This window comes from Mus caroli, unplaced genomic scaffold, assembly GCF_978045245.1.
Source record: "Mus caroli unplaced genomic scaffold, Mus_caroli_1 scaffold_20, whole genome shotgun sequence".
Lineage (NCBI taxonomy): Eukaryota > Metazoa > Chordata > Mammalia > Rodentia > Muridae > Mus > Mus caroli.
In genome coordinates this window covers 27,736,073-27,752,682 of record NW_028227275.1, presented here as the reverse complement: position 1 = coordinate 27,752,682, position 16,610 = coordinate 27,736,073, and the positions used below count along the sequence as shown (strand labels likewise).

The 16,610-nt window shown below is 38.1% G+C and overlaps 1 protein-coding gene and 1 pseudogene across 1 annotated transcript in view; both read right to left on the bottom strand.

The window, feature by feature from the left end:
- Window positions 1-16,610, bottom strand: part of Rnls (renalase, FAD dependent amine oxidase) — a 262,579-nt gene that overhangs the window by 56,567 nt on the left and 189,402 nt on the right. The window contains exon 5 of the mRNA XM_021151942.3: window positions 8,714-8,887. Within this exon, the coding sequence (XP_021007601.1) occupies window positions 8,714-8,887 (174 nt within the window). The remainder of the gene's footprint in view (window positions 1-8,713; window positions 8,888-16,610) is intronic.
- LOC115030044 (U2 spliceosomal RNA) lies at window positions 12,351-12,456 on the bottom strand (annotated as a pseudogene).

The following is a 16,610-nucleotide window of genomic DNA, read 5'->3' as shown; positions in this document are numbered from 1 at the left end:
CCTATATCGTGCTATCTTTCATGATGTAAAAAGTTTATGCAATAAACAGCCCATGAGGAACATTTCTATGTATTTTGGGAATTAGTAATTAAAGGAGGCATATAATATGTTATTTTTGCTATTAAATTATCTCAATAAAATTCTTGCAATGATAAGTTCCATGTGATAAAGTTAGGGTTTTTTAATTTGTTTATCTTCTTTTTAAATGAGTTAAATTGTATCTTTGATCAGACATTGAAAACTATTTAATTATGTCCATTGGTCATTATGATTCTAGAGCTGTAAATTGCATTAATTGCTTTAGATTGTTATCCATTGTTCAGTCATTGATGATCAATGTCTTGCAAATGTGAAAAGGAATGCAAGATAAAAACCTGATCAATTGTTTTATTTACCTAATTTGTCTAGAATCCTAAATGTACTGGTAATAGAAGACGAAATTCACTTAACTTGAACCTTTATGCTTACATACTTTGCTTTAGAGAATATAAAATCTAAGTTGAACATTAGAGTCTTTAAATATTAAGTGCCAGACATACTGACTTATTATTTGCTAAGTGTTCCGTGAAGTTCTTACTTGAAGTACATACTCAAAGTGTTAATTCCTCAATAAGTCTTTGGGATTATTATTTCCTCATAGCACTGAGAGGGATACAGAGAAGTTAAGAAATTTATTGTTATATAACTACTAAGTGGTTGGAGTAAGTTGAATATGAGCAACTTAACTCCTAGCTTAGTTTAACACCAAATTCAAGTTAAGGGGCTTTAGAAATCTTTATATGCCCCAGTACAGGGGAACCCCAGGGCCAAAAAGGGGGAGTGGGTGGGTAGGGGATTGGGAGTGGGTGGGTATGGGGGACTTTTGGGATAGCATTGAAAATGTAAACGAGGAAAATACCTAATAAAAAATAAATATAAATAAATAAATAAAAAAAGAAATCTCATACGTACAGATGTGGCACATTCCTGCCCTCCCTACATGAACAACATTGCTAATTATTTTGAGAATCTTTGTCTACTGAGTCTGCAATCCTCCCTGGAATTATTCAGTTTTTGCCCTCTGTAGTAACCATATGTTAATGGATTTGCACTTGTATTTGAAACTAATTTACCATCCCTACAAACCACTTTTCTTCTTTCTACATGCATAGGTAAAAGATGGGGTCAATTTGCCTACAAGATCAGTGTTCACCACTTAATTGCGCACTAATGAGCAGGGTGTGAGCCTAGCTGATATGTCCAGCCCTCCATTTTCCCCTATCAACTTAGTTGGATAACTGTGAACATAGTAAATCCAAAGAAAGAGGATTCTGGGTCCATTAAAAATTTCATTTTTATTCTAGTATTCTTTATTTTTTTAATTGGATATTTTGTTTACATTTCAAATATTATCCCCTTTTCCGGTTTCCTCTATGCAACCCCCCCCATCCCATCCCTCCTTACCCTGCTTCTATGAAGGTGTTCCTCCACCCATCCACCCAGTCCCACCTCACCGCCCGAGCATTCCACTACACTGGGGCATCAAGCCCTCATAGGATCAAGGACTTCCCCTCCCATTGATGCCAGATAAGGCCCCTTCAGCTCCTTAGACATATACAAATATTTAAAAACTTTTTACTTGCTATATGAGTACTTTTCCTGCCAGTATGTCTGTACACTCCATGCATTCAGTGCCCACAGAGGCCAGAAGAAGACATTAGATCCCCTGGGACTGGAGTCAACAGTTATGAACTGCTATATGGGTGCTGGGAATTGAACTCAGGTCCTCCGGAAGAGTAGTTAGTGCTTCTAATCTCTAAGTCATCTTTCCATCACATTTTAAAATTTTTAATTGACATACACTAATTGAATTTATTTATGGGACAAAGTGGTAATTTGATACAGATGTACAACATATGAGGATCAAACCAGATTGGCACGTCCAACTCCTTAAAAGTTTACTGCCCAAAGAACTTCTTTGAATAGAGTTACCTACCAATCAACACCCATTTGGGCTGATCAAGAAGTAATCATCTGTCATACTTAGGTAATTAAAATTTTCCATGTGTTTGTTACTTAAAAATAGTCTGAGAAGGTCGGGGCTCATGGATGAAGACATTGCTAGTCTTTCTCTTACCAGAATTTTAATCTAGGTCTTAATTTTATGTCCAAATCGCCCCCCTAAGTTAACCTGAAAATTTTTTCAAAAATTATTCAAGTGAGTTAGTGAGTTTTTCATTATAGCAATAAATATCAGAGTAATAATGTGATACAATCTGAGGTTTCCATTGGCTAAGAGGATTGGAGGGTTTGGCCCATGATTGTTTGACTTTGTTTCTTTTGGGCTTGGAGGAAGGGGGCATACCATAGCATAGCTGCTGACTTCATGACTGGGAAATAAAATATAGAGAAAAAGAGGTACAGGAGTCCCAGGACCTCCTTCAAGGGCATATGCCCAGTAACTGTTTCACTTCCAAAAGTTTGCATCATTTCCTAAGTGAGGGTTACCCCTCTTAAACACATTAGCCTCTAGGGGAGATTCAAGATCCAAACTGAATATGGTAAAGGACTTTTTATTTAAACCTACACTATCTTAGAGTCTAATTTCTTCCCATTGAATGCCTTCAGGGACAGACCTATCTCGCTTGATGTTCCTGCCACACAAGAAGTACAAACGATAACATCAAGTCAGGATTTCTCAAGTGTGTACTGAAGGACTGTCATAGGTTTGGTTTACCTTCAAATGATCCATGATCAAGTACAGTTGATCAAATAGATTAATTCTATAAGAAATGGAGATGTCTTTTCTGTAGATGTTTCTTTTTTTTTTTTAAACAGTTCTATTTAGTTTTTTTTTTTTAAGATTTATTTATTTTATTATATGTAAGTACACTGTAGCTGTCTTCAGACACTCCAGAAGAGGGCGCCAGATCTCATTACGGATGGTTGTGAGCCACCATGTGGTTGCTGGGATTTGAACTCTGGACCTTTGGAAGAGCAGTCGGGTGCTCTTACCCACTGAGCCATCTCACCAGCCCAGATGTTTCTTTTAATGAGCTATTTTTTGAACTTTCTAAACCAGGTGTAAATCTGGTTGGTTTGATAACAGAGCTCTTTGAAAAAGAGAGTCCCCAAAGAACCAGTGTCCCACACAACACACTGGGAACATGAGCTAATAATGATTCATAGTCAGAGTGTTGGCATCCTAAGTTGGGTCTGGTACACACTGGGGCTTCCTTCCTTTGCCTAAAGGGAAAGTTGATTCTGGCTGAGGTTTTCTGCACTGACTGCCTGTTTCTGACATGTGACAAATGAGTAGGCCCTGACCTTTATCTGGTTTGGGTTACTGCATCTTCTGTCTCTGGAGACTTATTAACAGACTGCATTTGTTGTCTCAATGCTGGTAAATTTTGTGTATCTTTTGTACATTTACATTTTCTACCCTGACAAAACACAAACACACCCTCCGTTATTTGTGTGTGTGTTACGGTACTAGTTTTTTGTTTTTTTAACTTTTTAGATGTTCTTTTTTATTATTAGATATTTTCTTCATTTATACTTCAAATGCCATCCTGAAAATCCCCTATACCCTCCACCCACCCTGCTCCCCAGCCCTCCCACTCTTGCTTCCTGGCCTTGGTATTCCCCTGTACTGGGGCATAAAATCTTCCCAAGACCAAGGGCCTCTTCTCCCAATAATGGCCTACTAGGCCATCTTCTGCTACATATGCAGCTAGAGACACGAGCTCTGGGGGTACTGGTTAGTTCATACTCTTGTTCCACCTATAGGGTTGCAGACCCCTTCAGCTCTTTGGGTGCTTTCTCTAGCTTCTCCATTGGGGGCCCTGTGTTCCATCGAATAGATGACTGTGAGCATCCAGTTCTGTGTTTGCCAGGCACTGGCATTGTCTCACAAGATATAGCTATATCAGGGTCCTGTCAGCAAAATCTTTCTGGCATATGCAATAATGTCTGGATTTGGTGGCTGTTTATGGGATGGATCCCCAGGTGGGGCAGTCTCTGGATGGTCCTTCCTTCCATCTCAGCTTCCTTCTCATCTCAGTCTCTGTGACTCCCTCCATGGGTATTTTGTTCCCCAGTCTAAGGAGGAGCAAAGTATCTACACTTTAGTATTCCTTCTTCTTGAGTTTCATGTGTTTTGCAAATTGTATCTTGGGTATTCTAAATTTCTAAGCTAATATATACTTATCAGTGAGTGCATGTCATGTGAGTTCTTTTGTGATTGGGTTACCTCACTCAGGATGATATCCTCCAGATACATCCATTTGCCTAAGAATTTCATAAGTTCATTGTTTTTAATAGCTGAATAGTACTCCATTGTGTAAATGTACCACATTTTCTGTATCCATTCCTCTGTTGAGGGACATCTGCATTCTTTCCAGCTTCTGGCTATTATAAATAAGGTTGCTATAAACATAGTGGAGCATGTGTCCTTATTACAAGTTGGAACATCTTTTGTGTATATGCCCAGGAGAGGTATTGCTGGATCCTCTGGTAGTACTATGTCCAATTTTCTGAGGAACGGTACTAGTTTTTGATTCCAGAAAATAACCCAAAATGGGGTGGAGATACAGAAACCACAACATGTATCTTGCTTGCCCAATTAGATGTCACTATTGCTAAAATACAGGGAATTGCTTTATAAATGCATTAATATTGTGTTAAGTTAGCTTGACACACTTAGTACTGTTGACTCTGGTAGAATAATAAAACTACTTATTTGAAGGCAGTAAGATTTTATGTTAAAAGTTACCACTTCAGGTAGTACACAAGTTAATGCGTGCACAATAGGTTAATTTCCATAGAATTGACAAAGGAATGTAGGTATTCCTTGGTGGCTTGAAACACAACAAAACACGATTTCTGACTCATCTGGCTCCTCAGTTTAAAAATTGTATGGTTGTTGATATTAAGAGAAATTTAAATATCTATTATTAAAAAATTGACAGCCTTGAGAAATTCTTGATCTTATGTTTCACCTTTTCAGATCCATTTAGTTTTATAAATTTTTACTTCAGTTTTGTGGGGGTGCTTTCCCACGCCCTCCCACCTCATTTGTAGAGAAAATTTAGTCTGCTCAGGGATAGGAATATTTCTTTCTTTCTTGTCTGACTAGGACTATTTCTTTCTTACTTGTCTGACTTTCTTGGTAGAAAACATCACGGTGTCCTATGCATGCAATCCAGCTTTTTACTCTAACCTCATCCAGAGAAATTAAAATCTATCCAAAAGGTTAAAAATGTTTGTATTAAGTTTACTGATTTTTTTTTTTGCCATTCTCAAAAGTGTCATGTAGTTTTATGGTCCTTAAATGGTAATTTGAATATATGTGATTCTTTTCTTTTTATGATAAATTTAGAATTTTACCTCCTACATAAGATGTAACTCTGATAGAAGATAGTGGGAAGTGTGGAGGGTCACACAGTCACCAGGTGCCTTCTTCCTTTCTCTGTAACAATACTTTCCTTTGTTCAGGCAGCATTCCTGCTCATGGCTAACAGGACTGTGACCCCAGCTCCAGGAGTATATTTGATGTAGATTTGTGATAATCCCACCCACCTTGGATTCATGATACTCTCACTTGCCTAACTAGTGGCTAGTTTGGGATTAATCCAGGTAGCAATTCAGGTCTGATATGCATATATGAGAATTAGCAGATTAAAGAATTATTATATAGAGCCTCTGGAAGGATCAGTCAGTGGTGGTTCTTTTGAACTGTGTTGCTAGGCTTTAATGTGCTTCGATCCCTGGAACTAACTAACTAGATAGATAGATAGATAGATAGATAGATAGATAGATAGATAGATAGATAGATAGATAGAAAGATGGGAGTGAGACCTTAAGGAGATTCTGTAGTTCTCATAAATGGAGGTTTTTCAGTTTTCTAGCCTGAGAACCCCACTATCCAGGCATTGGCTGAGCTGGTTCCTGGTGATGGCGAGCTTCCTGATATACAGTACCTGCTATTTTTCTACAACCCTGTCATACAGTTCCCTTGTTATATGAAAGTAGCAATTAGAGAGAAGGGAAGCTTTTCTCATTTGTTTGTATAAGGCTGTTGTCCTATTGGGCTAAGATGCCACCCTTAGGACTCCATGTAATCATTATGACCTGAACTAAATCTCCAAATATCATCTCATTGGGATGAGCATTTTGTGACAGGGCGTGCTGTTCGTCAATTTCACTGGTCTGAGAAGTGCCTGGGAGGTTAGTGTAGATCCTGCGCATGTGTCTGGGAGGTTAGTGTAGATCCTGCGCATGTGCCTGGGAGGTTAGTGTAGATCCTGCGCATGTGCCTGGGAGGTTAGTGTAGATCCTGCGCATGTGTCTGGGAGGTTAGTGTAGATCCTGCGCATGTGTCTGGGAGGTTAGTGTAGATCCTGGGCCTGTGTCTGAGGGGATTCTGCCAGAGACTAATTACTGAGTGGCGGGATGCCTAATAGGATGAAAAAATGAGACGTAAAAGAGGAGGGACAAAAAAGCCAGCCTATTCCTTATGTTAACATCTTGTTCTCTATGAGGTGGATAATTTTGTTCTACCATCCACTCTTTAAAAAACTTTGAGACAAAGTATCAGGTATCTATATGAAATTTTCATCCACATTGTGCTTTGCTTGACCCTCTGTTCTGTCCCTGACTGCTCTTTTTTTCACTGTGCCTTCTTGTCCCTGGTAATTCCCACTTTCATGTCTCACATATTATATGTCTCCTTCTTAAATCCTGTTTTGTTTTGTTTTGTTTTTCTCTCCCATAGTTCCCTCTTTAGTTTTGTGTAGATATAAAAATGGGAAGATAGGTTGGGTATGGCAGCAGAGCCTGTAATTCCAGCACTCAGGAAGCAGACAGGCAGATATCTATGGAGTTCCAGGCTAGCTTGGTCTACATAGTGAGTTCTGGGATATCTAGGGTTACATAGTGAGACTCTTGTCTCTAAACGTGTGTGCACATCTGTATCTATGTATAGATATCATATATCATAACATATGAGAGAACATATGTTATGACAGTCAGCCTCCTTGGAAGTTGAACCCTTGGGTATTTGTCATAGTAATAAAAATACTGATCAGCATAGCGTTTATTCTATGAATTTTTCTTCATTTTATTTTGTGCTAGGGATTTAACCTAGAGCTTTGCCTGTATCTGACAAATGCTCTACCACTGAGAGGCACTCTATGTTTCCAACATATCAATCTAAGAAATAGATCAATTTTTCATAGAGGATTATTAAATGACCTCATGTTGTTTAAACATGCCTATTTTTTCTGTTATGTATAGCTAAATATATATATTATATATATAAATAGTAGATATATATAATATATAAATAGTAGATATCCTATCTTACGAAGGTACACCCCCAAAGATGTCTTATTCATGGTATATAACTTGAGAGGATCAGGGATTATTTTCATTTCCTCAGAACAAAGCAGCTGTAGAGTTGTGACGATCACATGTAACAGCTAATGTCCATAGCTGTTACAGGGCATTTCATGAGCTGCTGATTGTATATAGATGTGGTATCATGTTAACATAAGCAGCACGGCCCTTGGGGAGTTTTAAGTTATAAAAGAAACATTTTTCTTAGATTGTGTGCTCTGATAGAAAAAGCAGCCTAGGCCTATCATAAAATTCTGGCAAGCCAAGAGACATTAGTCGGTGATTTTATCAGGCAAGACTTCTAACTAATGGACTGATGAAAGCATCGCTGTGCAGTGAAGCACCATAACAAACTCCACAGCAATTCCTCTTGCGAGTTTTGTCATCTTAGATCATTGCAGTTTATTTATAAAAAGCATTACCCTAGGCATCACCAAAATCTCACAGCTACGAATGCACACTCATGTTTCTTTTCTAAAATGAATCAGTTACCTTTTCTTGTGACTCAATCTTTCTTCCTTCCTCCTTCTTTCTCTCTCTCCCTTCCTTCATTTCTTACTTAATTTCTTTTACTCTTTCTTTTTCCTCTTTTCCTCTTTTCCTCTTTTCCTCCCTCCCTCCCTCCCTCCCTCCCTCCCTCCCTCCCTCCCTCCCTCCCTCCCTCCCTCCCTCCCTCCCTCCCTCCCTCTGTTCCTTCCTTCTAAAGGTCAGGTTGGCTGCTTCTGCCTCTAAAACACATGGGTTTGTAAATCAAACTTAAGTTTTAAAACTGTTTTCTACCAAAAGGTAAAGTGTAGAGTTTACTGAACCCTAGGATATTCTCATGAAACATTTGCCAGCCACTTTAATCATAATCAATTTTGCTCATTTAAAAAAATGAAATATGCACAGACATCAAAATAATATGGATGTGATAGATTTAATAGCATGGTAAAATTCACTTTTTAATCTAGCCAGGGATTCTTAGCAGTTAATAAATTAAAAAACAGACAAACAAATACCCCAAAGGAATCTCACTAAAAAACAATGAGAAAAACATTTGCGTATACATCAATCCAAATTAATGTAATAGAGCATAGGTCACTTTGAAATCTTAAACTTTCAGACACTATTTTTATGAACTCAATAATACAATCCCCATGATGGATGATTGTCTAAGAAACCTTTCTGGTTGCACTGTGTATTTCATAACTGAGCAAATGAGACAGTAAGTTTTATCCCCCGTGGCTTGGAGTTAAACACTTGTCTGCTCACCATGGGAACACTCTAACACCATTTTCCTCAACCTACACCCACCACCGCTCCTATGTTTAAGGGAAATCATGAGAGTACTAACCTATATTGCGCTTCTTATTATCAATGGAGATGAAGCATATGCAGGGGTGACTGCTGAGGTAGCGACAGGACCAAGGGACACCAATCTTCATGCCTACTTCATAAAAGAGGCCCAGAGCATAGCGAGAGGAGTAGCTCACAGATTTCAGTTGCTCCCTCTGGCGTTCACTAATTACTGTGGAAGAAAAATCAAAAAACAACCTCAAAACTATCATCTTTCCTTTTAGTCATCAAATGCAAAGCTCCTTTAAACAAGTCCCAACTGTCTATAGCATTCCCGTGCTACTCGCTATGAAACCTGAAAGGGAATGTGACATGCTCTCTGCTCTAGTTTCTTTCCAGAATGTATGTGTATGTTGGCACAGTTGCTTTCAGTAAACTGAAGAGTCGAGTCCATTAGACTACCTACCGATCGAGTCTCTCAAACTCTGGCTCTTAGTTGATGCTCTAGCCTCACATCCCTTTAGCTGTCACAGGCTGTCTGCTACCATTGTGGATTTTGTTTACTCTCCATTTAACTGTGTTGAATGCTTTTGCTAATTATCAGCATGAAGTTTCACACGATTATAGCCACAGTCTTATAAGGTTGAGTATTATTTCCATGTCATAGGTGAGTGGACTGATTCTTCACCTCTTATGGCCCCGTCAATATTTCTATGCCATTTGATTTGCCTGTCTGTCATCTTTCTATTGTTGCACAGTAGTAGATTTTAGGCAGACAGCCACGGCTCAGTCATCAGTATGAATGGACAGCCCCTGCTACATCACCTCAGCAAGTCCCAGCAAGGTTTATGGATCACACTAAGGAAGCAGACTACTTGGAAAAGACCCACGCAGTGAGAAAGATCCCTGTCTAAAGGAGCTTCTTATTATCAAGGGTCTTAGGTCAGCCCTCAGAGAAGTGGCTTTAGAAGTAAAAAGAGGTGGGAAGAATATTCAATACATTATTGAAGCACAAAGCAGTCCCACATGTCAGTAAAAACTACAAATATTGTTAGAGTCATAGTTGGCCAAACATTTTTAGAATTAGTGTTGAATTTCATCAAAGTCTTGGTAAGATACATGTTATATATTTTTATTTTTTATTGGATATCTTATTTATTTACATTTCAAATGTAATCCCCTTTCCTCCTTTCCCCCTCCACAAACCTCTATCCTATCCTCACTCCCCCTCCTTCTATGAGGGTGCTTCCCCACCGACCCACCCATCCACTTCCCTCTCTCTGCCCTCACATTCCCCTACACTGGGGGCATCGGGCCTTCACAGAACCAAGGGCCTCCCCTCCCACTGATGCCAGATAAGGCTATCCTCTGCTACATATGCTGGAGCCATGTGTACTCTTTGGTTGGTAGTTTAGTCCCTGGGAGCTTTAGGGGGTCTGGTTGGTTGATATTGTTGTATATTTTTCAATATTCTTATTTCACATTTCCAGAAAACTACAAATTGGAGAGGTTTAATCATGGGGACTCGTCTCGGTGAAGCTAGAATTCTCACTGTTAGACATGGACACGTTGTCATCTCAATCACCCTGGTAATGGAGTTCCAGAATGAACTCAGACACTGACTTTTCTCAGGCATTGAGGATTATTTTACACTCAGAAGGAAATGCTATCACTCTCTCCAGGCATCACTGTCTGCCTTTTTAGGAAGCTTTACCTCCTTAATAAACAAATGCCCATCTGACATTAGCCCCATTACATTAAAAAAAATGAAGGGCCTCAGTTCTATTAATTTAATGCACTTTTCAAGTTATGGCTTGATACTGAGTTATGCTTACTGCTTTCTGAAAGAGAAGAGGTGAGAGCTGAAATTCAAGAAATTAAGCTCATTTTCCCAAATTGTCCATTTGTGGAATTAAAGCCACAACCAAACAATCTTTAAATTAAGAAAACTGAAAACAAAGCAATCAACAAACCAAACAAAGTCGTGAGCTACTGAGTACACAGGAAGGCTTGAACTGCTTTCTTTCAAATCTAAAACTAAAGGGTCAAGTAGGTCGACAGCCAAATTGGATCTCACCTCCACCATATTTGTACATTTAGCGAAAGTTTAAACAAACTGTCAAGTGGTAAATCCCTTTGGGTAGCCCTTTGAGAAGGTAATTGGTATCTACAGAGAAAAAGCAACTAACCGTAAACACCTTGTCTGATGGGGGTGGGAGGTGAGGCTTCTGACTGAAACGATCTAATTCTCAACAGACTCACTCATCAAAAACGTCAGCTTTAGGATGGGAAGATTCTGATTTTTGAAATACAGGTCAGACCTAAAAACAGCCCTGTTTTGCTTGAAAGAAATTTCTTGGGCTAAAGCAATTAACTTTGAAGGATTTCAGTTATGTAGGTAAATGTGTACATATATTCCAGAAAGGAAAATAATAATTATCAAGTGTCAAGGTATAGAAAAAAGATACATGAAGCCTAGGAGTGGTGGTGCACACCTTTAATCCTAGAACCCTGGAGGCAGAGGCAGGCAGATAACTGAGTTTGAGGCCATTGTAATCTACATAGTAAGTTTCAGGACACCTTAGGGTTACATAATGAGGCCCTGTCTCATTATGGGGGAAAAAAAAGACCCACAGCCATAAAGCAAGCAAGGCTCAAATGAAAGTACATAATCTGTATAGTCACCTTTTACTTGAATGCTACCATCCGCCCACCAGCCTCATCTAATAGTGAGTGAACGGGATTGCACAATACCTTTACTTAGTACAATATGCACCTTAATATTACATAATCTTCAATTAATCTATCATTTTATATATGTATACATGATATATATGTATGCATGTAAATTATAAGAGACGATTTATGATTATCACGGGAGTAAAACTTCTAAAGGGTGAGGAGAAGAGAATTCATTAATTAGGGACCTGTTCCTACTGTGTGACACTTGCATCTGTGTCTTCATGCACATTTGTGCACATGTGGGTTGGCAGGAAAGGAGAGGAGGAGAGGACAAGAACAGAAGACTTGGGCTGTACATCTGAGTAACATTAAGTAATTGAATTTTCTTAGTTTCCTACTGTGACTCAGGCCTCTAGTTCTGAACTCTATTTTCAAGGGCAGATACTACGTATTCTTCCTGTTTTCTGGTTTTGGTGACAAAATATTCATCCATCAGGGTTGCTTACTGTATGTCAGGTTCTCATAACTGACCTGAAGGACTTAAAGCAGACAGAGGAAGCAGGCTTTCTCATTTCACTCTCATTACTGGCAGAGAGGCAAATTCTAAATTGCAGAGTCACTTTATTTAGAATCTATTTAGAGAGCAAGAAGTAGAGAAAATAAAGCAGTTTCAGGGGGTACTTTACAGGTTAGGACCGTGTGGCTGTTTTATGTCACCTGACAGAAATATGTCTCCTCCAAGGATTTGATTTTGATTCCCACTGGAAGCTACTGCTGCTTTGTCAGTCTAAGACACACATGACTTGCTCTCTGTTATAATAACTGTAAGTTTGGGTACAGGAGAAGACTATAGGCATGTAAGAATGAAATCGGACTAAATGGCTATTACAATTATTACAACAATCTTTGATTTTCTATAACAACAGAGGACACCATAAACTTCCATTTTAGCTAGAATATATATGTCTATACATCTAATATATATGACATATGCATCTAACATATATGATATTGCATGTTCATTCATGTAAGCATATATATATATATATATATATATATATATATATATTTAGACACAAATACATACACTTGATCTTAGCCAAAAGGCCGAGAAGCGATACATACATACATACATACATACATACATACATACAAATATATAAATAAAACTCTGAGCATTCATTCATTTGGACTGAGATCTTCAAGTAGGCCCTAACATTTTCATTTGGGTGTCTGCCTTTTTCTTTACTCTGTAGTAGTTCCTTACATGAATGCTCTGGGTAAGAATCTGGAAGTGGAAGGCAAAGGCTTTCTCCCCAGACGCTTTCACCCCTTTACTCTTTTAATAAACAGTGTGGTTTTGTGTAAAGATTTTCTAAAAATTTATCTTTTTTTTCAATGATAGCAGTTTTATGTCTCTGGTTATAAGCCTTTACCTAGCATCCTACTTCAAGGTCATGAAACATGAAAATAAAATACTCTGGGATTTTTTTTTTTGAAGATTTTAATGAGTTACTGTTCATGAGGTTTGGATATTGTGTTGGAGGTGAAGTCTGATATGGTTACTACTACCGGCTTGGGAAGTTGCCACAAGGGAAGGAGATCAATTCAAGGATATGGAGAATGCTACTTCATTTTATATATCCTAATTAAAGAAGCAATTGCTTTATTATTAAATAATCACAACATAAAATTAATAACTAGATTATACATAGTGTGAGGTAAGAACTATATCTCATGGGCTTTGAATGTCCAGGATCTGTGACTTGTTCTTATGTGGGCATTATTGACTATCAGTGAAGACATTCCCATGTTAGAATTGGTAATTTCGTAAGAATATAGTATGAAACAAATTACTATGTTGTCAGTATCCTGAGAAACAACAATTACTGTTTTCATAATACTATTCCTTTCTTTCTTCCTAGCTTGGACCTTGGGCAAAACTGTATTAAGTATGTGCTTGTCTTGTCTCCTCTAGGAAGGCAGTCAAGCAATGTACGATAATGTTCTCCTTTCATGAGTAGCAGAGATTAACATCTTAAGATCAAATTCATGGGCTATGCAACATGCTAGGTGAAAGTGTCTTGTAGTTCATGATGTGTGCCCTGTTTTGCATGGGATTGGTTCTGTTCCCTACTGTTGTCTTCTTCACCTGGTATTGACATTTTGGGCATGCTAAAGAATACCGTGATGCTGATAACAAAGCACCTATCCTCACGTCTACTGTGTGTTCATTCCTAATACTGTAGTCAATAGCAACATTGTTCATGCCAACATTTGCTTAAGCCTCAACTTTCTACCACAAGTTCATTGCATGAAGCTAATTACAGAGCACTGCTTCTTCCTGGTTTGCCACTATATAGCTCATGTGCAATGGAAGTTAGGAGGGCAACTTGTAACTGATCAGATCAAGGGAAACTGCCCTTGATTTACTTATTGTTTTTACTTTTATGTTGAATTCAAGAGAAAGCTCATGCACTGTACTGATTTAACTCCTAAGACCAGGCCTTCCAGCTCTGTGGATACACAAAGATAAAGCTATCTTAGCCAGAATAGCTGTTCTTGCTGCACTTAAAAGGGATGTAGGAATAGAACCAAAAGACCAAGTCTTTATAAATAGTCCCTACAGGAAGCTAGTATGGAGCTTGACAATTTACCATTTGAGAGTCATTCCTTTTGTGTGATAGTGTCATCACAGAAGTGGTCTTCTTTCACTCCACCTGGAACAAATTGAGTGTGCACTTGGACTCCATAGGCATGGCTGTCGTTAAGCCTGGAAGCACAGTTTCAGAAGTACTTCTGGCAAGCAATAAATCTAGAGTTTATTGATGACAGACTTCAGCAGTTATAGCTATGTAGGAGTTCCCTGGGGAAATATGTCTTTTATCCTGAGAGGCATCTCTGGAGCCAGAAAAATCTGGGTCTGAATTTGGTTCTGACATCTGTATGACCTTACTCAAGTTACTTAATCTCCCTCAGCATCTGCTTGCTTGTAAAATGAGAATAATAATAGTCCCTGCCTTAAAGGGCTCTTAAAACATGAGATTAGATGATAGAAAGTACTTAACACAATACCTAGTAAATAAAAGAGAACTGCAAAAAATACAATAGGATTGATTTTTAAAAGGCTTTTGAGCTATCTCTGAGCATATATATCTTTTGTGTTTGTATGTAATTATGTATCTGTTCACACACACACACACACACACACACACACACACACACACACACACAGACACACACACAACCATGAGTCCTTCACTTGCTAACCATATGCTCTACCACTGAGTTACACTTCAGCCTGGACACATCAGGACAGTATAACACTAACAATACCCTCTGACTTTGTGTCTCATAGCACAAGATAAAAACAAAACAAGAGAACACTTAGTGGATCATTATGCAAACTAAAGTGTTTTATTTAGAGGGAAGGTGTGTATTTTTGAAACCCTAATGCAAATTGTGATTTTTTTTTTCAGAAAGAAATCTGTTTTAGAAGGTTGAAGATTGAGCCATTTGTCTTTGGAAATGAACAAAATCCTGCATTTTGGATAATTTTCCTATCACCAAGGATAGTTTCAAACTAGTGACCCACCTTATTAGGCTTCTTAAGGGCTGGTGTTATAGACATGTATCACTAAACTTGGATACTTTTCTTAATGTTAATTCTAACCCAGAATTAAATATACATGTCATTAAAATGAATTTTTCTATGATCACTTGATGTATTTTGTTGAAAATTTTAGTATTAAGCTATTTTTATACTAACCTACTACTACACAAATAAAAACAATTAGTATGTAAGTTATCTGTAGTTAATATGCATAGATTTCTTTTAAGTTTATGGGATGCATTTCAGAAGCATTGGTGTTCAAGGGAGATAAAGTTCCCATTGAGCAGGAATTGATCTTCATACTTCCTAGATATGGGATCCTAACAGTCAGTACATTACATAGAAGGAACTATTTTATTAGCAGAATATCACTTAATTGATCACAACTTCATCTTAGTTTGCTCCTAGTGGAGGTGCAGATAATCGAGGCAGATTTTAGGAGCAAGTTTTTAGGCTTTTGTGGTTGAACAGGTGACCCTTTCCACACTGGGTGGATTCTACTTTAAAGACCTTGGCACTGGGAAGGCCCAGTGAGCCATTGTGTCCCTCGTGCATGGTGAATAAGTTCTCTGTTTTCTCCCCAGACTTCAGGGAGAGGTGATTTTTGTGTCTTTGTTTCTTTTTTCTTATTTTTCTTTTTCTGACTCCCACCTATGTAATTATAAAGAACATTCTGCCAGATAAAAAGATATTTACATTTCTGGATCCTGGTAATCTTCTATGACCTCTATGCCTCTCTTCTCCCTTCCCCAATGACCAAAGTCAGAGTCTTCAGCCTTGCAGATGCAACGGGCTCCTCAAGAAGCCTTATGATTTACAACCACTGTACTGCAAACTCGTCCCTCACTCTTCTCTATCTGAAGGTTCCTTAAAGCTGAAAGGACATTTGATTGTTTCTATAGCAACAAGCTCTAACCACGCCATTATGAAAAGAACTAGCACTTTCAGCTGCAGAAACTGTTTTCTGATATGATGAAGGGTTAGTTAATTTAAGCATTGTTTACTGCAAGCCCACTATGTGCTATGTCGGGCACTATAAATATCTCTCCACTAAACATTTACTAGAGTGGAGGACAGATTTTAGACAAAGATATAAACTAGTTTCATTCTAGTTACTGACAACTTCATCCTCAGGAATTTTCATTTGGGGGTTTCAGAATCTAAATGCAGTTGGCTTTCTGGTTCTCCTTTTAGAACATATATTGTAAGTCAGCAAACCACAGTGAAGTGACTGGAAGTTCCCTTATTTCTTTCCGTGCATTCTAAACTTTTTAGACCATTATGCCATCATTCTTTCTGCAGGAAAAGTGCTGAGAATATGAAAATACAGCATTGTGTCTGCTGTTATAGAAAATGCCACAGAATATCATGCATATTTTACAGTCATTCTTCCTAGCCTAGCCACTTAATTACTTCAGGCCATGCATTTATGAACAGTATAGTTGTTCTAAAATTCACAACAATAAAAAATTTTATTACATGTCACCTCTTATTTTAATACAGATATTATATATATATATTTATGTATATATGGGCAGGGTCACTTCGTACTGAGACTTACGAGAATTAATATTCAAATTCAAAGCTTTCACAGTTTTGGAAATCATAAAACATTGTTTGCCAGGACCTGGAGTCTGTGGTATTGAGACAAAATGTCAGA